This window comes from Aulonocara sp. 'chitande type north' Nkhata Bay, linkage group LG8 (genome assembly GCF_057382095.1).
Source record: "Aulonocara sp. 'chitande type north' Nkhata Bay isolate Kocher_YH1m ecotype deep benthic linkage group LG8, A_spYH_male_GT1.1, whole genome shotgun sequence".
NCBI lineage: Eukaryota > Metazoa > Chordata > Actinopteri > Cichliformes > Cichlidae > Aulonocara > Aulonocara sp. 'chitande type north' Nkhata Bay.
Genome location: NC_141351.1, coordinates 15,189,125 through 15,212,914, shown reverse-complemented (window position 1 = coordinate 15,212,914; position 23,790 = coordinate 15,189,125). Strand labels below are relative to the sequence as shown.

The 23,790-nt window shown below is 39.8% G+C and overlaps 1 protein-coding gene across 1 annotated transcript in view; it reads right to left on the bottom strand.

The window, feature by feature from the left end:
- Positions 1–21,735, bottom strand: part of LOC147323461 (vinculin) — a 28,042-nt gene extending 6,307 nt beyond the window's left edge. The window contains exons 1-9 of the mRNA XM_086303805.1: positions 21,390–21,735; positions 8,552–8,622; positions 5,467–5,617; positions 4,579–4,687; positions 4,267–4,389; positions 3,997–4,157; positions 1,052–1,142; positions 764–911; positions 78–231 (exon numbers count right to left, since the gene is read on the bottom strand). Coding sequence (XP_086159931.1) covers positions 78–231; positions 764–911; positions 1,052–1,142; positions 3,997–4,157; positions 4,267–4,389; positions 4,579–4,687; positions 5,467–5,617; positions 8,552–8,622; positions 21,390–21,557 — 1,176 coding nt within the window. The 5' untranslated portion in view covers positions 21,558–21,735. The remainder of the gene's footprint in view (positions 1–77; positions 232–763; positions 912–1,051; positions 1,143–3,996; positions 4,158–4,266; positions 4,390–4,578; positions 4,688–5,466; positions 5,618–8,551; positions 8,623–21,389) is intronic.
- Positions 21,736–23,790: the final 2,055 nt, after the last annotated feature.

Sequence of the window (23,790 nt, the reverse complement as noted above, 5' to 3'; positions counted from 1 at the left end):
ACATGCACACAAAATAATCAAAACCATCAAATTGCACTGAACTGTCTGAAGCCATGTTTTCTGAGCTAACGACTCACCTGCGCAGCATCGATCCTTTTGGCGATGGCCTGCTTGGAGTTGGTCATGGCCTCCAGTTTCCGTGCAGCATTTTCCACCTTGCCTGTGAGCACATCGAGACCTTGGGAAACCTGCTGTGCCTTTTGCATGGCAACCGGGGATGCTCCATGACCTCTGAGATGGACAAAGAAAACACCCAGATTCCATTAAGTGCACATTTGCACTTCTTTTGATCTACTTGTTTGTTTTTTACTGCAGAGCTTAATCCATATGGCCCATTTGGTTAAGTAAAACTTCCACACTTAATGTCGTAATGTCTGATTTATAGACTCATCTCTGTTTTCGTAGAGGTAACAGCACCAGAGGTTAAAAGTGGATTATGGATTAATACCAGACAGCTGCTTTTAATCTAGTGTGACTCAGGGTCTCTGGTGACAATAACATTTCTTATCAGGTCTTATCACTCCCACTTCTGTACACTATAATCCCTTTAATATGCTTACTGCATTACAACCTTTATCCTTTGAGGACTGAAAATGAAACAACTGTATCAAAGGAGCACATTGCTAAAACACCAAATCAACACATGAAATGCACAATAGCAGAAATCAAGACTACTTGAAGAAAGGTGCACAAGAGGAGGACAATTATTTTGCAACAGCTGCAACACAAAAATGCAAAGCAGTGTTGTTAATGTGCACTTTACCTGGCTCTCATCTCAGACACCTGGTCTGTCATTTGACTCAGTGTCTTCGCTGTGCCAACTATATCTCTGCGCTCCTTCCCTGCACAAAGCTCACCAACTTTTCCGGCCTCATCAAGAATCTGCCGGATGGCCTGCTCACCTGCGTCTCCTAGAAAAAGGAAAAACACAAATAAATGAACTCAGAAATACCAAATACGTCTCTGAATTCACTTAGGCCACGCATAAGGATAAGGATGTGATTAGCTACAGAATGAAGGGATTAACGTAGAGGAAACTAAGGATTATTACCTGGTTGAGCATTTGGATCCCTCAGCCAGTTCTTAGCCTGAGCCATCTTTGAATCGATTAGCCCAAGAGCCCTCTTCATAGCCTCTGTGTCCTTTGAGTTTTGAAAGAAAGGAATATATCAATATGCTAAAAAGACTAAAATTACTGCCTCACTGTTATATGCTTGCAGCAACCAGTCAAGTTGGAGTTTACATCCATATCTGTGACATATCAACTGTTGAGAGTTTAAAAAAAAGATGCCGATTTTGTCAGAGCCATAAATATAGATGCTACAACAAAGAAACATCACATTTTGATGGATGAATGATACACACAAACACACATATATTCAAACCAGCAGCACAAATCATCATAGTTTCAAGGCATCTTCACTAGATCAGTGTCACCAAGTCACTAACCAACCAACTGTAAAACATGATGACAATCCTCCTTTCAGCTCCTGAGTTATGGAGATGAATAACAATAAACAATTGTGCTGTTTTTGCAGAACAACATGCTTAATCTTTGCCCTTTATGATATGAAACAACATCATTTCATTTTATTCTACAGACATTTTGTGGACTTTTGTACTACTGGCGGTCTGACTAATTATGTGAAAGACATAATGTCAACATATGACATCCAGTGATGACCAAAACTTTATCAGATTCTCTTGAGTCTCCAGTTCTCAATGCCGTGCCAACATATCGAACAGACCGAACAGCTGGACAACCAGAGAACATAATTCATTTGGTCGTGGCCGTCTCAGGCATTACAATCTGCACGAGGAGTTCATGAATCATTTTACTCTTATTGCAGAATCTCCATATAAAACATTACTGTCTAGAGTCACTTTATTTTAACAGTTAATCTATTTTTCTATAAATACTAATGTTTATGTGAATCAAATTGAATTCAGTTTCTACAAAAGCAGCTATCTCAAGGCAACTAAATGCAACTTCAGTTTAAAAATCAAGTGATCTGGAAGCTCGGACTTCTCACTGAGTCAGTGACTTCAGGGAAAATTTCCAGGCCCTGTCACCGTCATGATCAACTGTTAGTTATTTGAGTTAAATAAACATTTGGCATAATCCACATGCAGCATCGTTAAAATGTGTCACGCTCAGCCACGTAAAAACATGCCGTTTCCATTATTCTTTCCCTTTGTCGACAAAGGGTGTGCGTTTTTATAAAGCCGAGAGATTTTCCATTGTATCTCCATCCGAGTGGATGGAAATACAACAATCTATCCAACAGCAACTGACTCAACAATGAGCCTTCTCTTTGCAGAACTCTGCAAATCAAAGCAGAGTCCTGCAGGAGCTTGAGCCAAGCGTGAGACCAGATCAGATGAGTGTTTGAGTTAACTTGTTTTTCAGGGTAAAATATCCTGCTGTATGAAGACTGACTACAGAGTTCAGTAAAGAGTTTCAAAGCAAATCAAACCACATAGGCAGAACCAACCTCCATGATTAAAAAAATAAATAAAATAAAATGTAATGTATGTTTAAGCTAGTCAAAACCAACTAGATGAAAACCATGCATGTGATTCAATGTGACTAGAAATGGAAAGAGAAAAAACAGGTACAGTCTACACAAGCAAAAAGGTGTGAAGTGATGATACCGGAGATGTGTGGGTGTATTACTTTATTGTTCAAATATGCTCAGCATGCAGCTGCTTTGGCATTAACTGACTATGTGTGTGTCTGTGCATGTGTATGAGTACAAAAAGCCAGTGAAGTAAAGTGAAAGAGATATGCTTTGCAAACATGCATTCATTTAAGCTTATATTTAGAAATTAGATGGGGTATGATTAACGCCATTGATTATGTTGATGATGTTAAATGACAACGGATATTTAGTGTTCATGAAAATAAAAAAAACATTGAGAAAATGTGGTTATGCATGTTGGATTAAACAAACAATTAGCCATTCATAAAACAAAATCCATATCAGAGTTTCTATGTGCTCTCCTCCATCAGGAGAAACCTGATGTTCATGGCAAGAAGAGATGAACACTCAGAGTCCTCCCTAATGATGCCAAAATCAATACTGCATGAGTCAGGTCAATCAATAACCCAAGCAGCTGAAGACAAGGCTATAGTGAGGTTTAAAGGACAGAGGAGGGGGGACACACAGATGTTGATACAAAGTCTTACTGCAAGGCAAACAAAATCCCAAAAAAGGCAGACATTTCTGCACTTCAACCTGCTTTACTCTTCATCAACAAAACTCCAGTCTATAGTAGATAATAGTAATTGAATTTATTAATTAATAGTCAATTTAACCTCCTAACAGTCTCGCTACTGAAAAGCACACAAAGGCACTACAAAGCACAAAAAGCCCACTCATCTCTCATAAGCATGCTGCTGTACAACCAAAGGGCGACACAGGCAAGCCTTACCTTCTACAGGGGGTGAAGGGAGAAAGAAATGGTAAAAAGAAAGGAAGAGGGACATAAATTCAAATGTTCAGCTAGACATACTGACTGAGAACCACAACAGAAAATAGACAGAAGTGACACAGGAAGGAGATTTTAGAGAGACCCTGGGATAGAAAAGGAGCTGCACATGCAGAGCTGAAAAACATAAAAGAACCTAACACATTAACCGACTATACAAGAAAGAGAGAGGAGAAGTTAAGGCATGTGTACTTTGTTTCTAATTGTAATGAAAAAATCTCATTCACACCTGTCAAAACTGATACAGTCTCATCGTGATGAAACAAAGCACTTGTTACTAAAAGGGGGGAAAAATACAGCTGAGAGTTACCATCACTTTATGAACTTTCCAGTTCATTGCTGATCTTCTATGAGTACATGGAAGCAATATGGGTGCTGTCTTTGTTTTCCCAAAGCACACAAAAAACCAGGTTTAAACACAGCAGCTCAAACAGCCACACAGACTGTAGCTACTCGTGTATATTTACTGTGTAAAAGCGACTCATATAATTATACTGTACGAACCTTGTTTGCCCAAGCATCCTCGTCCCAGGAAGTCAGCTGCAGCACTCGGATGATCTCGTTTATCTCGGCACTCATCTTCTCAAAAGTGAAGTTACGATTCTTCAAGGCTTCCTCCACTCCGTGGCTTTCAGAGGTCTTGGTTGTCACATAAATTTTGATGCCTTAAATACAAAACGGAACTTGCGATAAGAAATCGGATAATCCAAATAAAAATGGCTTCCCTTTTAAAGAAACACTGACTTGTGTAACAGTTATAAAGAACAAGAGTACCTGAAATGAGGATGGGCAGCAGCTCTTTGACAGTGTTCATAGAGTTGACGAGCATCACGCGATGCTCCTGATGCGTGAGCTCCTGCTGCCGCTCATCTATCATCTTTGCCATCTTCGTCATACCTGGAAAAAGGCAACAAAACAGAGTTGGAAAAATAACTATTTTGCACTGGTATCACAACTGACACTTACACTAGAATGATTACACAGCAAAAACAACTTCTGAATCTGTCAACTAACACAGCAAAATGTTATTTTTACACGCTGTCTAGTTAAGACTTCGGCTAAGTAAGCTTGTACTGGAAAACCGACCTGGTCCCAGGTTCTTTGTATATGTGATCAGGTCCTCCATAGACTCCACCACCTCTGCCACAGCCAAATACTCCAGGATGCCTCTGCACACACGGATTATTCTGCGAACCTATGAGAACAGTAAGCAAAAAAAGAAAACAACTACTTAATCTAATTCAAAGACAAATAAAACAAGTGATCATGCAAACACACATTCACACACCCCTTTCACATTCCCTCCAATTACACTCTGATAACACGGCCAACTGACATTCCAACTTCTTTGTGCTGCTTCACTCCAGCTTTATGTGAACTGCTGGAGTCACCACTACACTATGCAGGGTGATCCCTGAGCTCTACCGGAAAACATGATTGCAGTGCTGAATGATGACTCCTGCTGACTGCTGCAGACAGGACTGGGATGCCTGATGTCTGCATCCAGAGTGCTGACCTGCAACTTTTTTCATTTCACTCTCTGTCCCTGAGAGGAAAAGATAGATGGGCATGACAGATGATATTCCCGTCTGATTTGAGATATAAGAAGTGTTTCTGTACACGTACAGTATATTTATCTACGTCTCTGCCTACAGTACCCAAGAGGAAGGCCGGAATAGATACTATCCTTACAGCAGAGAAGCCTGTGACAGCAATCCTCTGAACGTCTAAACAGTCAATTAATAAGTCGGTGAAGCCCTTCCAAATCAACCGCTGAGCACAAGAACGGGAGTAGAAGGTCACTAAACCACCATCAAAAGTATGAAATGAATCTGGTGCTGTAAAACTGATATCTAGCAGCGTCACCTTATCAGTATTTTGTTGCCGTAACAAAACTGATGTTCTGACCTCCAGCAGATTTATTTTGGTTAACAGGTTTTCCATGTAAAATGAAATAAATTAATGAATGAATACCTCAGCCTCATCAAAGGTGAGGAGCAGGTCAGAGGTCCCAGACAGGATGCCCCGAGAGCCATCGATCAGGTAATCCCGAGCAGGAACAGAGTATGGATCAGCTTTCAGCATGGATGCAGCCTGTACCAGTTTAGCACACGCATTCTCCACTCTGTGGAAAGAAGACAATCCATTTCAAGAGCCTGTAGAAAAATGCTTAACACGAGTCATGCTCATGGTACAAAGCCAAGTGACATTACAAGTAGAAACAACATAAAGCAAAGACAGATGGAAGCCTTAGCATGTAGCCATAACATATAGTAACTGCAATGTAAACATAACTTTGTTTCATTTCCTCTTTAGTATATGCTTTTTTTTTTTTTAAAGAAAAAAAAAAAAATCACACCTTGTGCAGTAAAGTTAATGAAGCGTGAATCCTTTTCACACCATCTTCCATAAAGTGCATATCAAGAACATCGCAGTTCTCGCTACAAGTGTGGCAAACCACAATTCTTCAGATATTCATTTACATATGGACTCAAATGAAGTGATCCTCATAAGATTTTACTCTAATTGTTGCTAGTTGCAATCAAATGTAACCAAAACACCAAACAAATACAGTCCTGTGCACAAGTCTCAAGCCATCAAGAAATAGGAAGTGTTCTTAAGAAATAGGAAAAGACCTGACACAGGAACTGACAAATGCATCTGACTGTTCAGTTAATCCATCTACTAATTACTGAATGTTCATCAGAAATGAACTCAATGGAAGGTTGGCAAATTATAGAAGAACTAAACTGAAAAATGGAATGAAGAATTCAAATTTGAAAATTTTGCTTCAAATCACTGTCAATTTGTACAGTTTAGGTCAGGAGAGAGGTACAGTGAATGTCTACAGCCATCTCGACGACACAATGGTGACACGTTGGAGGCGGTATCATGGTTTGAAGCTAGAATTCAGCCAGTGGTGTTGGGGATTTTGTCAAAACTATAGGAATTAAGAACAGGGAAAAGTACCATCAGATTTTCATCCATCGTGTGATACCATTTGGAAAGCATCTGTTTGGCAACAGCTTCATTTTGCAGCATGACAATGATCATAAACATACTGCCCTTACATGGGGTTTTTCCATTTGTGTTTGTGCATTTGAGTAAATAATTGTCAACCGTTTTAAATTTTTCCTAGCAAAATACAAAGAAATAATGGGTGGGTCAAGACGTCTGCAGAGTACTGTAAATATTTCCACTCAAACGAATTCTTAACTGAAAAATGTGATGGCAGAATTTCTCTGGTAAGGAGCCCACACAAACAGCTAATAACAGTATCGTCAGCTTCCTCTATTTGCTCGCAGAAAATAGAAGTGTGTGAAGTTGGCAGTCTGTTAACCAAAAATGGTCACGTCATACTCTAGCTGAGCATACGCAGTCATTTCTTATTATATACCCTAACCAAACTTTGTTATTTAGTAAGGAAGTTATAAATACACAAACTAATTTCTTCAGAATAAAAAGTATAAAGGTCCTTTCACTGTATCTTTTTAAAATGATCTGGGGGTTTTCTCTATTTTGAAAACTTCAATGATCTCAGAAATACATTTATGCGATTTTAAAATCTATTTTAAATCATTTAAAAGTTTCGTTTGGAAAATGTTAAAGCACAAAATTAAGGAGTTACTGTTTGCTGAATGTCCTTTTATTCCTCGAAGAAAGACTGTAAAAAAAACTGCCTAATTAATTGACCTTGAGTGGTGGTCTTTAATGAAAAAACATAAAAGAAATGGGTAAAATTTGGTCTCATGAGCAGAGTCTAAGTAATCAAGTCTGAGCCTGGTTAAAAGCTAAAGCAATGTCATGTGTCGTACTGATTATGAGGCAAATCTGTGATAGTGGCTACATAAACAAAAATGGCCTGACTGAAATATTCATTCTGTAAACAATCTTTTGATACAGAAGTTATCTTGCTTTCACAGGACGTGATACGAGATCCAAGAGGTGGGGTTCCCCTCTGAACCCCACCTCTCGAGTCTGGCCTTGGTCCAATTTAACCCCTGCTTTACAGAAATGTAAAGATCAATAGCTGCCTCCTGGGTGTGGTGTACTCTGTGACTTGTAAAGCAGTAAAAAAAGAAAAAAAAATGCAGGCTCAGCCATTTGATTCATTGTCGTACATGCCAACTGCAAAATATCTCAGCCATTTTGCACATCGAAACAGGCAGTAAGCCAAGGAACAACACGTTTCAGTTCCCACGGTATACTGACTTCCTACATTTGCCTACAGGCTAAAGGGTTCACCGGTAACAAGGAAACATTACTGCTATAGACTAAAGGGGCCAAGCAAGAGACAGTCGGTTAATCAAGTCTTGTGTAAGATAAAGGCTAATATATGTGCATGGCATCAAGGTTGACATGAATGTGTGTGTCTTTGCAGAGCCAGCCAGCACTGTCCTTCAGCGTGCACCAGAAAGAAAAGAGACATGCATTAACTGGATCCCAGCAGACACTATATTTAGTGAAGGAGACACATTCCAGCGCATGTGCTGATGGATGACGACAAGGTGACGATGTGACTTTGAGGCGCCAAATGTGTTGAGCCTGACGACCTGTGCTTGCCAATGCTTTTCCCTGACCTTGGGGTGGCCCATAGGACGCCCTTTCCCCCCTCGCTGACTGCAGTTTCTCATATAATAAGGATCAGTCAAAAACTGTGATCGAGACAGGCAGCAGATAAGCACAAACTAATGACTTAAGCAATGTCAAGCAAGCCAGGGGAACAAATACACTGATTAAATGGGGACATCTCTTTTCTATGTCAATATCTACATTTTTTCTGTAAACAAAAAGCAGCAGCCAGCGACTCTCATGAGGCCCCACTTCTTAAAGGGTAAAGGAACTCCTCCCAGATCTAAAAAGTATTTTTGTTACACCATGGCAAGACTGAGGCACTTAACATGCCATGTCTGACCTTTGCCTGGGCACAACCGGCCATTACTGCAACAGATAAAGAGAGAAAGAGATCCAAAGGGAAGCTGATGGGTTCCACATACTGAAAGAGACATTTAATCCAAGAATTTGAGATGTTTGAGATGAATTTGAGGCATTTACTTACTTGATAAAAGCTGGTGGCATGTCCCTTTTCATGAGCTGGTCTTCTGTGGTTTGTACAGTCTCCTTTCCCACCTGGAAAACACAAATGAGTAAACATTAGACGCGCATAATGTAAAGAAACATGACATTTAAAGTAAACACAGTGTGTGCAATAGCACACCAAGCTGACCGTGATGGGAAGTGTTTGGGAACATACTGGACATTTCTGGCATGTCCAACTTTAGAAACTGAAAAAAAAAAAATCCCAGCAATTTTTCACTAATCAATCAACTGCTGACAATAAAATAGATCCATCTGGGTTTTAGTGATATTAAAGGTCAGCACAATAAAATCAACAAAGTGTTATTTGATTGTTTATCCTACAATCAACTTAATTTCACTCCATATTTTACACCTTATCATCAGTGCACCTGCTGTGACTCTATGCCCCATAATTGGTCTTTACTTCGCTGGCATAGAAACTATAAGTGTGGCCAGGGACAGAGAGCACATGTGTACAAGTGCATGTTGGGAAAAGAGGTGTGCAAGCCTAAGTTACCTATTAAATAATGCATGCAGACTTTCTCCTCAGCAAATGTTTTACTTGCCAGGTACTCTGTGGCAAATAAATAATACAGCAATATATTCATCTGCCTTGTGCCTCAGTGTGGTGGCACATGTCTCAGTTTTCATGAGAGACAGATTTAGGAAAAGTGAAGTCAAAGTGTGGTTATTCTACTGGATTGTGTCCATGGGGTTCTCTGATTCCATCACACCTACTATTCTCACAAATTAGCACAATTCAAGAATAATAATCTAGATAATAACCATAAATAATAGCAAGGATACTACAAACCACTTAGTTACAAAAAAAAAAAAGGCAAATTGGTTTACTTGCCTAATAGATGATACATATACTCTTATCTTGCTTTTGTTATTTATGTGCCTGCTGTTCACAGGTCTTATTATTTATAGAAAGTCTTTCACCTCTTCACAATATTCCCACAGCTTTTAGCCTGTGCAAAAGTAGTCTGACTCAACAGATAAATACTGGCCAGTGATATCACCAGATGGCATTAAAAGCAACTGTGACACATTCACTGCAGCCGCAAACTTTTCTGGGGCCTACAGGTCATCGGCCAATCTTTAACCTGACAGCTCCTGTCAGATTGCGCCAAAGTGTGAATAGCGCAGTCCAGTACATTTAACACAAGTGAGTGGGCGTGTCCACTATCCATGCTGCTCCCTCATGAAGCGAAATGTTTCCAGGTTTGGAAAACCTGTCTGACACAGAGTATTTAGGCAGATATTTTATGATATGATGGTCCCAAAGCTCACAACCAAAAATCCCAATAACAATTTCCCATTTAACCAGAAGGTGTTATGTATTCTTTCTCTGTAATATTTAAAAGCCAGTTAGCCATTATATTTACAAACTGTTAAAGATAGCACCAGTAATAAAACAGCAGACACGAGACACACCCAACACCCAAGCTTCAACTCTGACTAGTTCATCAGTCATGAGGATTTCTGTGAGTCAAAGCTTAAAGCCCCTGTACAAGATTTAAACAGGGTGGACACAGTCTATTCCAAAGCTTTTATGCAATGTGACCACAGTACATAGATCAACTGAATGTTATATGCATGAGTAAAAACTTTGTAACCACAACTTTCCTCCTTAGAGAGTCTTGCTGTTAATCAGGCAGTTTTTCAGAATGACGTCCTGTTAGTTGTGTAGCGAAGCACTATTTCAACAAGGCAGCTGCTGGGGGATGCCAGGCCTTGGTACAGTTATAATGTGCAAAGCAGCTGAACGCCTCCTTGCAGCTGGCCATCCAATGCCAAAATGACTCACCTCCCCCAACCATGACCTCAGCTCTGCGGGGAGGCACAACTCACCCACGTTGAGCCGCCATGGGTGAGAGATCATAGGCATTCATCCTTACGGAGCATACTGACCAGTTTAAATGAGATGCGTTGCTGCACAAACCTTTCCTTTCACATTAATATTGCACTACAAATCAGCTGAATAGTAAAAGTGTTGCAGAGTGCTAGATTATGTGTGACGGTGTGATTTCCTGACTGTCACACAATTTACTCTTACAAAGCATTTCCAACGTGTTTCAATGTCCTGAACACTTTTGTACCCGCTAGGCAACACACCAGGAAGTTCTTCAGTTACGTTTGCGGAAATATATCAGAATTTTGGACAAGACAAAACAATTTAGAGATGTCTAATTAGGGCATGGGAAATAATGAATCCAAATCCTGGCACAACTTTCAAAGTGTTTTTTAATCTCTTGGAAGTTCCTTTAAAACAGTGACTTCTGCTTTTGCTTTTCTTATTCATGATGCATTCCTGATGCTACAGTAAGCAATCCCAGTGAGCTTGTCAGTGTGTCTGTATACAGCCACTAGAAGAGCCATTCCAGATGGTTGACGTGGAGGCAGTAATGGAGCAGAGCACACATGCATCTCCTCGCGCTGTGCTCACTGGACCTGAGGGACTCTGAGTAACTGTGGGGTTATAAATTAGGAGCAAAGGTTGTGCCAAACCAAAACTAAAGCTCAGCCAGGGAGGCTGGAGTGGCAGGGAGCATACGCCACCCTGACATTCCTCCAAAGAGGCTCTGGGAAAAAAAGCCAGCAACAACTGATGTTGGGATATTTTTAGTATTTAAACTACTTACTCAGTGCATCCGAGTGCATTTCCTTTTTCCAGTCTTATCTTGCTTTAAAGCTTTGTCATACTTCTACTGATCCACCTGCAAAAAGTATTTTGCACAGTTGCAGTAAACTAGAATGATGAAAAAAAATGTAGCTTCCTTGTGGTTTCAGCAGCTACTTGATTAAATTATTTGCTCATCAGCCCTAACAGGAACAAAGCATATGAATGCTGAAGGTCTTTTATCAACAGCTATATGAGATTATTTGCATATATGGTCTACTATTTATAGATTACTTTCACTCCTTTATATCAGTGTGCTTCGAGTACTTGTTAGGTGGGTTAGGTAAATAAATCTATTATGTCAAGGGGGCTCAAGCAGCTCATGAACGACTTTCCAAGGTAAGGGTGATTGTGTAAGCTCTTCACAGAACTGTTAAAACAACACTGCTATTTATTGAAGCTCAAGTCAAGTTTAGACATGATCTGAAACTGAGCATTCATTTAACAAGAGCTGAGTCATATTGACCCCGAAGCGTCGCACAGGAGTCTCTGAAACTGAGCAAATTTAAATTTCTTGATACTGTCACTGTCTTCCTTTCCTTTCTCCCTTGTCGTGCCTCTTCCTGTTGTGTGAAGTTCAAAAATTGTTTTGCACCAGCGATCCAAACAATTTGATGTAAAAATAGAACTGTAACCAAAGTTTGCAACGCTTGTTGTCGAGCAGTTTGTGATGCCTGGCCTCTTTTACTATTTTGAGCCTCTGTCGTGATTTTGGACCACATTCCTGTGACGGCAGCAAAGCCCTAGTTTGACATTAGGGTTACAGCTTGTGATTATTTATCTCTTGATTTGTCTCCTGGGGTCTTTTGTTGGCCTAAGAGATTAATAGTTTCTTCTGTAAAACAATAGAAGATAATGTCCTTCACTAGTTACCAAAGCCAAGAATGACCTGTAATTACAAGTCTTGTCCGACAGCAACAAAAGTTGAAATGCAAGGATATTTAATTTATAACAAATCAAACTTAATATAAAGAATAATACTGAACTGAGACCCCTGAAGCCTATACTTTGTATTTCTTTTTTCCAGATTACTTTTCTGTCAATTTTATGGTATTTTCCCCCCATTAAATTATTGATATCAAGACTTGGGGAAACAATGACATGAGGATGTCCGGTCACCAGTCATTAGTAATTAAAGCTATGACAGCCAACCCAAACCACAATAAAAATCCTCTATTTCTTGAATAGAATCTTGCAAAACAATTTAAAGAAGCACAGCTGTTCCCTCCCAGCATCTTTTTAAAGCCTTCCACAGATTTAGTGTCATCTTCTTCCAAGCTGCCATTACAACACTTTTAGCTGTGTGTCCCATTTGAGCCTAGAGTGGAAACACTGGCACTCCTGTGTTGTGAAGTAGCTTGATAAAGTGGCTGCTCCTTTAGCACAGACTCTGCATTGTTGACAGGAGCCCATCACTCTTTCTCGAGAAGAAAGGCGACTCTGAAAGCCTCCAGACTGCCAAGACACAGCCTGCCTTTCTCATGTCGGGCAGTTTTAACACAATACTGCGTTAGTCATGGGGACCTCAAAGATGTATGACTGCAAAATTCCTACAAGCAGTGCTACCACTAACCCTTAACACCATATAAGAAAATAAACTACACTTGTATTTCTCAGAGAGAAAGACGCCGATTTCCACAGTAAGTGTCTCTGAACTGCAATCTGATGCCAAAGCACTCCATTAGCTACCTTTGATCAATAGTCTCAAACCAGGAAGTGCTGCTTTTTAACATATCAAATGGCTTTTGACTAATAATGATTCAGAAGGGCAGCAGAAACATTGTGCTTATGGCATTATCACACATCTTCCAAGCGGTGTCCAACATGTTTGTTTGTTTGTTCTTATTTGGATCAGTAAACACTTATGCACGGTGTGTCCAAATCCTATCATCTGCTTGAAAGTCACAAATCAATTGTTCTGCTAGGAGAGGCAAAACAGGCTCTGTGGCTAGAGAAATACATCACAACTACTATTTCACAATGCAGGAACTTTGCAGCTCACAGCCTTACTGGGGAACAGCATTCATACTCATTGTCCTTATCTTAAAAAGAAGAGTGAGTCAATAAAAAGCATGTTGCATGTGTTCACTTCCACAGAACACGGACAGCTAAAACAACACATTTAACAGATAACTTTTAAGTGCTAGAGAGGAAGCCTCAACTTCACATTTGGCCAACCAATGACGTGGTTCCATATAAAACCTATTTGTCACTATCTGATTGATATAACTATTTCCATGAAATGTAGGACTGTAACTTTACTTTATATTCCATTAAACTAGACTACAGCTCAGCTTGTTTAGCAGAAAATGAGGGGGAAACTATTCTAAAAAGACAGTCTAAAAAGGGAGCTGATGTTTTTGTTCACGTTTACATGAAAAGAATATTAATTTTCAGTTAAAATACAGACTACACTGGTGTAAAAACGCAAACTGTTGAGTTTGAAAGAGTCAAAGACTTTAAATATCCATGAATCTGTTAAAGGACACAAATTATTACTGCCTCTGTTCTCCTACAAAACATAACTACACAAGGTACATCACAGAAAGCTGAACATAGCAAAATAGCCTCGAGTAGCAGCTGATGGCTTAAAGGGGTTACTAGAACTTCATGTTTGTTCATTACTCTATCATAACTAGCATGAATGGTGTCCACAACAGAACTAATCATAAAAAGAAAGTGCCGGAAGTGTGCCGAAGAACATGGTTTGTCTGACAACGTGGAAAACAGCAGCTCAAAGGTGGAGTGGCTAAATGTTGAGGTTTCCTTGGGCAAAATACGGTATCTCCAAGTTCCTTCTGATATTCGATTACAACATGGACAGATGTGATCGCAGTGAATGTACGAAAGTTAAGTTAAAAGCTAAGAGCTCAAATAGGGTAAAAAAGAGGCAAGTACAAGTCCTTGTCTACACCTGACTTGGAAATGCATTTTATATTTCTACTACTCTCTCAATATTCTTTCATAAGTTTCAATTGAGCAATTTTAGAAAGCCACATCCGTGTTTTAAAATACATTTGGTAATACTGATTGCAGTGTTTTTGGGGAACACAAACTGCACAGGAAACAATTACAACAAAATCTTGAATTTTTGTTTCTTGGGGAAAAACCCCCCCACAAAAAAGATCACCCCAGGTGCATTTTGTGATTTGTCATGGTGTGCTCTGGAGTCATAAACACCCTGCTGCTGAGGGACAAGGGTTTCCCTTTGCTTTCCTTTCATTTGTTCAGAGTGGGGCTGACAGCTGCTGGGTATTCCTGACTTGGCTTCCTGCATTTCCTTTTCAACTCAACGCTCTGCCGTATTCTCCTATCCCAGCTAATTTTCATCAGAAAAAGCTAAAAATACACAAACTTTGCATTATGAATTGATAGTGCATGAGCATGAGGACTAGTAAGGTGTTCTTGTTTGACTATACAAACATTTCACAGTCCATAGTTCTCACATTGCTGCCAAGATAATAGAATCAAATGGAGAGCTGCATGAAATTGTTTCCCTTGACAAAATGCAGGAAGTTTGAGTACCAGGTAATAGGAAAGGGTTTCTTTTGTTGGCCTGTGAAGCAGTTTACTTAATGAGCTCATTTGTTTCCCATCTCTAAAGGGTTAGAGAAGTGGGTGATTGAAATTGCTATAAACAAAAATACTCAAATACTGATCACGTCACAATTAAGTATTTAAAAATTCCCCTAAAAGCGCCCTCGTGTTGCATCCTCTGTATTTCTTTCAAAGTTTAAGGACATTCGAGAAGATATTAAAGGCCTCCAAGAGTCTTGCAGATGTGTTGTGCAGATTGAGCAAAAAGCATGAGGCCAGATTTCTCACACAACCCACTAATCAGTGACTGCTGCCGAGCCCAGCTTCCAGTAACTGCATTTCATAAATCAGAGTGATATTTTGTAACCTCCAGAGTGTTGCAGAAGACAGTAGCTTCTTTATCCCAACAAAAACTCAGTGATCTACACAGAGAAGCATCTCCACAAGTCACGTGATCTCTGCAAACAGGAAGAAACTGGATTTTTTTTTTAACCTTACACCTATAAAAAGGAGCTATAAAAATAATGAGCTACAACAGGCCTGCACAGCCAACCTTAAAGGCTGGCTACTGACACAGACAAGTATGCTCTCCATTTATCCCATTAGGACATTATCAAAACTCTTAGAATCATTAAAAATATCAGTCTTTTTAACAGTGATATGTGCCTCAAAAATGATTTTACTTTGTCAGATTAAAATGACTGCTAAAATTGAAAGACATCAATAAAAAAACAAGCATCAAATTTTCATGACAGGATGCTTTCTTTTAAACATTTTCAGCTTTACAAACAACTTATTTCATTTTCTTGATGTTACCGTTACAACACTCATTTGTGCAACAAAGGCAATCGTTCTCATTGCACAAGCATATTGGTTCGGCTAGAAATCGACCAGTCAGCCACAGCATAGCCACATCCTGCAGCTAAAGATATGTATCAGGCTAAAACTTGATATCACTGACAAAAAAGAAGCTCCTGACATGTGAAAACATGGTCAGGGAGTAAAGTTGTTCATTCAAAGGATCAGCCCAATCCCACCTCCCCCTCCAAAATGGGATAAATTCCTGCCTGTTGGGAATTCTTCGCATTCCTAACATTCATCTTTAATTGAGATCTCGCTCATTGTCTCAATGAGGAATAACTACAGGGAGTGCAGAATTATTAGGCAAATGAGTATTTTGTCCACATCATCCTCTTCATGCATGTTGTCTTACTCCAAGCTGTATAGGCCCGAAAGCCTACTACCAATTAAGCATATCAGGTGATGTGCAACTCTGTAATGAGAAGGGGTGTGGTCTAATGACATCAATACCCTATATCAGGTGTGCATAATTATTAGGCAACGTCCTTTCCTTTGGCAAAATGGGTCAAAAGAAGGACTTGACAGGCTCAGAAAAGTCAAAAATAGTGAGATATCTTGCAGAGGGATGCAGCAGTCTCAAAATTGCAAAGCTTCTGAAGCGTGATCATCGAACAATCAAGCGTTTCATTCAAAATAGTCAACAGGGTCGCAAGAAGCGTGTGGAAAAACCAAGGTGCAAAATAACTGCCCATGAACTGAGAAAAGTCAAGCGTGCAGCTGCCAAGATGCCACTTGCCACCAGTTTGGCCATATTTCAGAGCTGCAACATCACTGGAGTGCCCAAAAGCACAAGGTGTGCAATACTCAGAGACATGGCCAAGGTAAGAAAGGCTGAAAGACGACCACCACTGAACAAGACACAAGCTGAAACGTCAAGACTGGACCAAGAAATATCTCAAGACTGGTTTTTCTAAGGTTTTATGGACTGATGAAATGAGAGTGAGTCTTGATGGGCCAGATGGATGGGCCCGTGGCCGGATTGGTAATGGGCAGAGAGCTCCAGTCCAACTCAGACGCCAGCAAGGTGGAGGTGGAGTACTGGTTTGGGCTGGTATCATCAAAGATGAGCTTGTGGGGCCTTTTCGAGTTGAGGATGGAGTCAAGCTCAACTCCCAGTCCTACTGCCAGTTTCTGGAAGACACCTTCTTCAAGCAGTGGTACAGGAAGAAGTCTGCATCCTTCAAGAAAAACATGATTTTCATGCAGGACAATGCTCCATCACACACGTCCAAGTACTCCACAGCGTGGCTGGCAAGAAAGGGTATAAAAGAAGAAAAACTAATGACATGGCCTCCTTGTTCACCTGATCTGAACCCCATTGAGAACCTGTGGTCCATCATCAAATGTGAGATTTACAAGGAGGGAAAACAGTACACCTCTCTGAACAGTGTCTGGGAGGCTGTGGTTGCTGCTGCACGCAATGTTGATGGTGAACAGATCAAAACACTGACAGAATCCATGGATGGCAGGCTTTTGAGTGTCCTTGCAAAGAAAGGTGGCTATATTGGTCGCTGATTTGTTTTTGTTTTGTTTTTGAATGTCAGAAACGTATATTTGTGAATGTGGAGATGTTATATTGGTGTCACTGGTAAAAATAAATCATTGAAATGGGTATATATTTGTTTTTTGTTAAGTTGCCTAATAATTATGCACAGTAATAGTCACCTGCACACACAGATATCCCCCTAAAATAGCTAAAACTAAAAACTACTTCCAAAAACATTCAGCTTTGATATTAATGCGTTTTTTGGGTTCATTGAGAACATGGTTGTTGTTCAATAATAAAATTATTCCTCAAAAATACAACTTGCCTAATAATTCTGCACTCCCTGTAGTCATAGATATTAAATGAACACAGAGTATATGACAGTAGTTTGTGATGTTGCTAGAGTAACAATTATGGTTTGGGGCTGCACTTTTATCTCCATGCATCTGCTAGAATAAGTTAAAAATTAATCATTTGTACCTGATCTCTTCAGACAGGCTAAAGCATCCAAGACATCCTGGAATCTCACCTTCCTTTTTAGTCGGAAAACCTGGTGCAATCGTCTTAATAAGCAATTTAAAGGTATAATTACTTGCAACTTGCTCTCTGTTCGATTTCTAGGTCATCTCAGTTTTTTAACTTGATTACAGTACTTAAGCTTCTGCTCTGGAGATCTTGGACAGAGTTAATGGGGGAGGAAGTCTGTGCAACAGATGGTTTTCTAGGAAGCACAGACAATAAAGCAAATAAATGGCTTTTCTTTGAAACAACCCTATCCCGACAATGACTAAATAAAATCCAATTAGAAGGGTTCATCCTTTTCCCTAGATAGTAAAGACATACTTTCAAGTTAGACGCTTACATTTTTGTTTTCAAGCAGACTCACTTCAAGTAACTAGTACAAAACAGGTGCAAAAATGAAGAAGTTCAAAAGTCATTTTTAGGAAAACAATGAAATATGCAGGGAAAAGACACCAACAGCTAATGGACTAAAATAAACTTCTGTTTTCTCATTAGATAAAATCAAAGATAAGGGCTACACGGTGTATTTGATTACTTATGTAGGCTCTGCAATGTATGACTCATGGGACTGTGACCACAAGAAATTGCATCGGATCCTTAACTTCAGTGATCTCATAACGCTGTTCATGTTGTAATGTTGCCACAGCAACTGGAAATAATTACAGACTCATGCAACCATTCATGCCACTGTTGGAAACATCTGATCACAATTCACAGTGTCCAGAAAGCCTGGATGATTTCATCCTAAGATAGCTGAGGATACACAGGACATTTTCATGTGCTACGACAAGCCCTGTTTTCATGTTAATTACTTGGCCGAAATAAAAGGTTTCTACACTAAAAACTTCATTCTGTACTTTTTTAACAACTGAGTGGCAGAACAACTTGACCGCTTAATATCTAAATATTAAAATGTATTACCGAGCCTTATTTAGCTCTGCTTTGGCTTTGTTTATTCAATGGTTTGTTGTAAGTGGACTGGTAATGAGTTCTTGTGCTAAATCCACCCTAATCATGGGGTTAAAGGGAGTCTAAATTTACTGCAGTCCACCCAAAATGGTCCAAAAACATGTACCATTTAGTTCTTAGACCTGTCAAAATAGAAGGTTTGCTCTTGAAAGACAGCAAAGCAGAATAGGCTCCAGCATGGGTGGAAAGGGGGTATTATAAAGGCCCTTAGAGGACAGAAGCCTGTAAACATATAAATAATGGACACAATGAGGTGCAGACCTGTTGTTTAAGAGTGGGCACTGAGGAAAAACAAAGCGTCAGAATGAAGTAAACCAGATTGAAATTCTTATAGGCCATGAACTGTAATAAATAAACTGCGAGGCAATGGTAGGCAATCCCCCTAAATGAAACATTCCTTTGCTGACGCCAGAGTAATTGTCCAAATTTATTGCCCGACAAGTGCCAGGGGTTCTGGGCTCAACCAGGCTGACAGACTGCACAACACACAGGAACCATGTCTGCCTCAATTTAGCCTGTATGCTTTTCTTTCCATATAAGCCACAGTATCTGACAGGGCCCTCGCTTCCTTTGTTACGAACTCAGCATGTGTTTCAGGATAAAATTGACAGTCATTTCCTAACTAGCTTCCATGATAGATACAATGTGGTTTTGAGACATGCCATTATAACTACATCACTGAGTCTAAATATAATTGAGGCAACAGCTGCATCTGGTGAAGGGGGTGTGTATAATTTAATGTTTTAAAAAGATAGGTTGGAAACACATAGTTAATAGGCCCATAGACAAGTTAATTACCATGTGGATAGAAAAAGATAACAGACACAAACTAGATCTGATAATGTAGCCAGATTCACTATAGTGCATCAAGATTATGTGTATGATGACAGGTTCTATTTTAAAAAAAAAAAAGTGTGGTTCTAGGTCATGGGGTCAATAGCAAGTGGTTTCTGTGTAACATGAGGACACACAGAGCAAATCGTGACTCGTGACTAAGGTATGAAACACACGCAACTCAAAATGAATTTTTGCAGGTGAATATTATACACACAATGTCATATTTATCAGTTACTACAAATATTATCAGTTTTTAAAATATAACATTAAGCTTAATACTGAAGGGTTGCAGTTTTTACATTAGTGCAAAACTTCCAAGCCACCCCTCATTTCTTCATATTTGATGAATGACTGAATGCATGAAGCATAAGAAAGGCAACCCACTCAAGTGATGAACCAAGGTTGTGTCCACTCCACACAAAACAACTTGGCAAAGAATCTATTTTAAACTTTGCAATCTGACAGGCATAAAATAGTATTTTCCACCACCAATGTGATTCCCGGAGAGTATTAGATGAAAAAACTGATCCGAAACATGGTCTTCAGCTGATCCATCTACTGTCCACTGAAGCCTCATTAGAAATGTTCTGAGTGGAAGGGTGGCTTTCAAGAAACCATTACGGGGAAGGGAAACAGGAACAAAACGCTGAGTTATGCCAAATTACACAAGACCTGGACTGAAAAATTAGTGGTAACAGGTCTTGTTGAAGTGATGAAATATTTGGTTCAATATTTAAAGAGGAGGTCAGGAAGCAAAAGGCAGCCATGTGAAACAAGGTGGAGGCTCCTTCATGGTTTGGGTCTGCATTTCAGCCAGCAGTCTTGGAGAGCTTGTCAAAACTGAATGAATTATGAAGGCAGAGAATTACCATTCAATTTCAATCCACCATCCAGTACCATCTGGAAGCATTTAATTGGCAACAGCTTTATTTTACAGCATGACAATGATCCTAAACATACTGCCATAGTACTCAAAGAAAAACACAGCGGCACACTATCTGTCATGGATTGGCCTCCCCAGAGCCCAAACTTCAAAATTATTAAATCAATGTGGGATCAGCTTTACAGAGAACAGAACAAAAGGCAGCCAACATCCAAAGAAGAGTTTTGAATGTCCTTGAAGAACCCTGGAAAACTATTCATGAAGACTACTTATAAGGAAAGCTTGAATAAGAGAGTTCAGGCTGTATTTAAGAATAAAGGTGATCATAGCACATATTGATTTTAAAGCTCATTAGAATTGTATAAAGTGTGCTTTTTAGCTTTATACACACTTTATTTCCACACATTTTGAACATGTTTCGATAAATTACTGCACCTACTTCTCATTTACACACTACAGCTGAGATTCCTAGTCTGGTCCTACAATCTTATGGACCAAATACACATGCACACGCTTCTTACTACTTACTATGCCCCTTTCATAACTGTTTTCACGCATTAGTAGTGCACTGATAGCTGAATATTCAAATGCATATGATATGTAGTGCAGTGATGTGATTTGCAGAACTATTCATAGATGATCACTACAGGTGCAGCTGTTCTGTGCAGCCGAGTGATTAAAGTAAAAAGTAATTCACTGTGGTCCTGTACCTGACTCACACATTACAGCAGTGCCTACGTCAAGCTATGGCAGTCATGTACAGAGGAGGAGGCAGAGCATATCTTCAAGGGGAAAAGGGCGTCACTGCCCTTTTGCCCCGAGTTAAATAACTCCAAAAAAGTTTCATGGCATTCCCTAATCCTGCCATTGAACACACATTTGGTAACCGCATTAACACTCTGCTGAGTGAAGTGTTGTGTCCAACTTCATTGGAAAGTAATGGGTGAATGGGACAATGCGACAGGTAGCCTACGACACTCGCCGAGCTCAGCCAAACTTTACCAATGTGATTTTATACAGAGAAGAAAGTTACTCACCCGAACAAGGTTACTAACGGCTGCCTGAACAGCAGCTACGGGCGCCGTCAGATCTGGGATACCTTTCCCATCAACTTCACCTTCTTCGTGCATTATCACCAGATGGGATATCTGCTGAGCCACCGGCTCCAGGATACTTTCTATCGTCTTCGTGTGAAAAACCGGCATGGTGACAACTTTAGAACACTATCTAAGTAAAAACTCTACCACCAAAGGCAGTTTTCTCCAAATCTCCCTCTACAGAAGCCTAAAACAATCCACGCACGATCTTTTCCCCCCCAGGATAGTCCTCCCGACTACAAGTACAATGAAAACATGAACGCGAAAAAACTCCCAGCCAGAGAGTGAGCGCGAGCAACCTAAACGTCAACCAACGGTTTCCGCCTTCTTCCCAATCAATGAACGAGAACGCACGCTTCCTAGATTGTGATTGGTTATTAGGGCTGCCGCTCTGTATCGGGACCGCCTTCTTCCATACTGACGAGTTTGCTAGAGATCCAAGTGCTCCCTAGATTACGTAATAGATCCTCATCATATGTCCTAAAAAGGGAAATATGTGTCTACTGTTTGAGAGGGGAGTGCGATTCCAGTAGCTGTGAATTAACTAGTCGGGCTTTCGGCCCCGCTGGCCCAGAAATCGGAGCTGTGGAGATCAGATTACAAACCCTTCCCAAAACAAACAGTATACTCCGCAGGGCACTCCGAAATTCTCCACAAAGTAAAGAAGCTGTAAATAAATGGTAACAAAGACACTATTTTCTAACCTACTTGTCAATGACTGACTGATATATAACAGGCTCTGTGAGTATACATCTCAATTTAAATAAAGGACACCCTACACACTACTTTACCAATTTGCAGTGACCCATAGTATCTGGCTGAAAACAATTTTCCCTTATCAGAGATAACATCCGACATACTGAACTGTTTACAAACCCAGCTCTGTCAGTGGCTGGACATGGCACTTTTTAAAATTCCTTCTCACCCTCACCCTCACATCCTGAAATAACAATATTTGAGGACTGAAAACCAACTGCCAAGCAAACCAGCTAAGGAATTCCCACAGATTCCCCAGAGGGGCTACAAGGCAGCAGCCCATTGCCTAAAAAGGAAGAGTCCAAAAAGAAAGAATCAAGGAAGTTACTCTGTTTGAACCACTGTGTAAACATACAAGGGATTGACATGCTTTCCCCCTGTGTAAGGAGTTGTCATACCAAAGGTCAATAAAGAGATCCCAATTTGAACATTTGAACTTTATGTTTCGTGACACAACCTATTTTATTATTATTGTTATTATTATTCTATAATATAGTTGAATGTACAATTATTTAAAGAAATAATAATCAAAAGAGACCAAAAGGACCACCTCTGGAGGACTGCATCCTGAATATAGACTTCAAAGATGGCCTGCTGTTTCCTATGCTCTCCGATTACTAATAACGTCATCTTGTGCGTGCATGCTGGAATGTGCTCATGATGGGTGGTCTACCTTCTGCTGTCCTGCTACTCTATAGATACCTGAGCCCTGCTGCTGCATGGTGTTTAAGGGGATTGCAATCGTAAAGATCATAAATGTCCAGACTGCACATTGCAGGAAATATAGAGAGAGATCGTTTTACTATATATGGATGTTTTGTCAAAAATAACCCAAATAGTTGTAATTCTGATTTACTTTGACAATCCACTGGCTTCAGCATGGCCGTGCTGTTTGTTGTGGGATGCCTTTTTAATAATGCCTGGGCGCCATCTTCTGGCTCAGAGAATTAAATGCAGTCAGTGCATTGGAATTTAATATAACTCTTGAGCACTTAAACAGAATATAGCCATTGCAAAATACACCCGTATTACTATTTTATAGCAAGTCAAATGATCTCAGTATGTATATTTTCATAAATAAAATAAATAATGAAGGCATAATGAAGTCCAAGGAAAAGCAATCCTTATTTTGTCCATAATTCAAAAACTTGCTTTTTGACCTATGCAAAGGTGAACTGATATCAACAGTAGCATCAAGACACAAGTTAAGTCTAAGAACACCTTTTCCCAAAATGTGGATGAATGAGAGTGAATGTGATGAACTGGTTGATATCTACATGTGTGTTTCTCAGCATGGAAATGTGAACCAATGAACACATGTAACTGCTTAAATAAAAAATGCTTGATGATTCATATGTATGTCCTTGTATCAATGATCAATTTTGAATGCAATAAACTTCCAGACATTTCCTCCAAAACCACTATCATCTCCTTTTTTTCATCAGTGCTTCATGTTAAAAGCTGACCTTAAAGCATGAAGACAAACATGACCTGCTAAACATAAACATGTTAGGAATGTGGGAATGGATATGTGGAGGTAACACATGTTGTAATTTTTGAAAAGACCACACGAGGGCACTAAAGT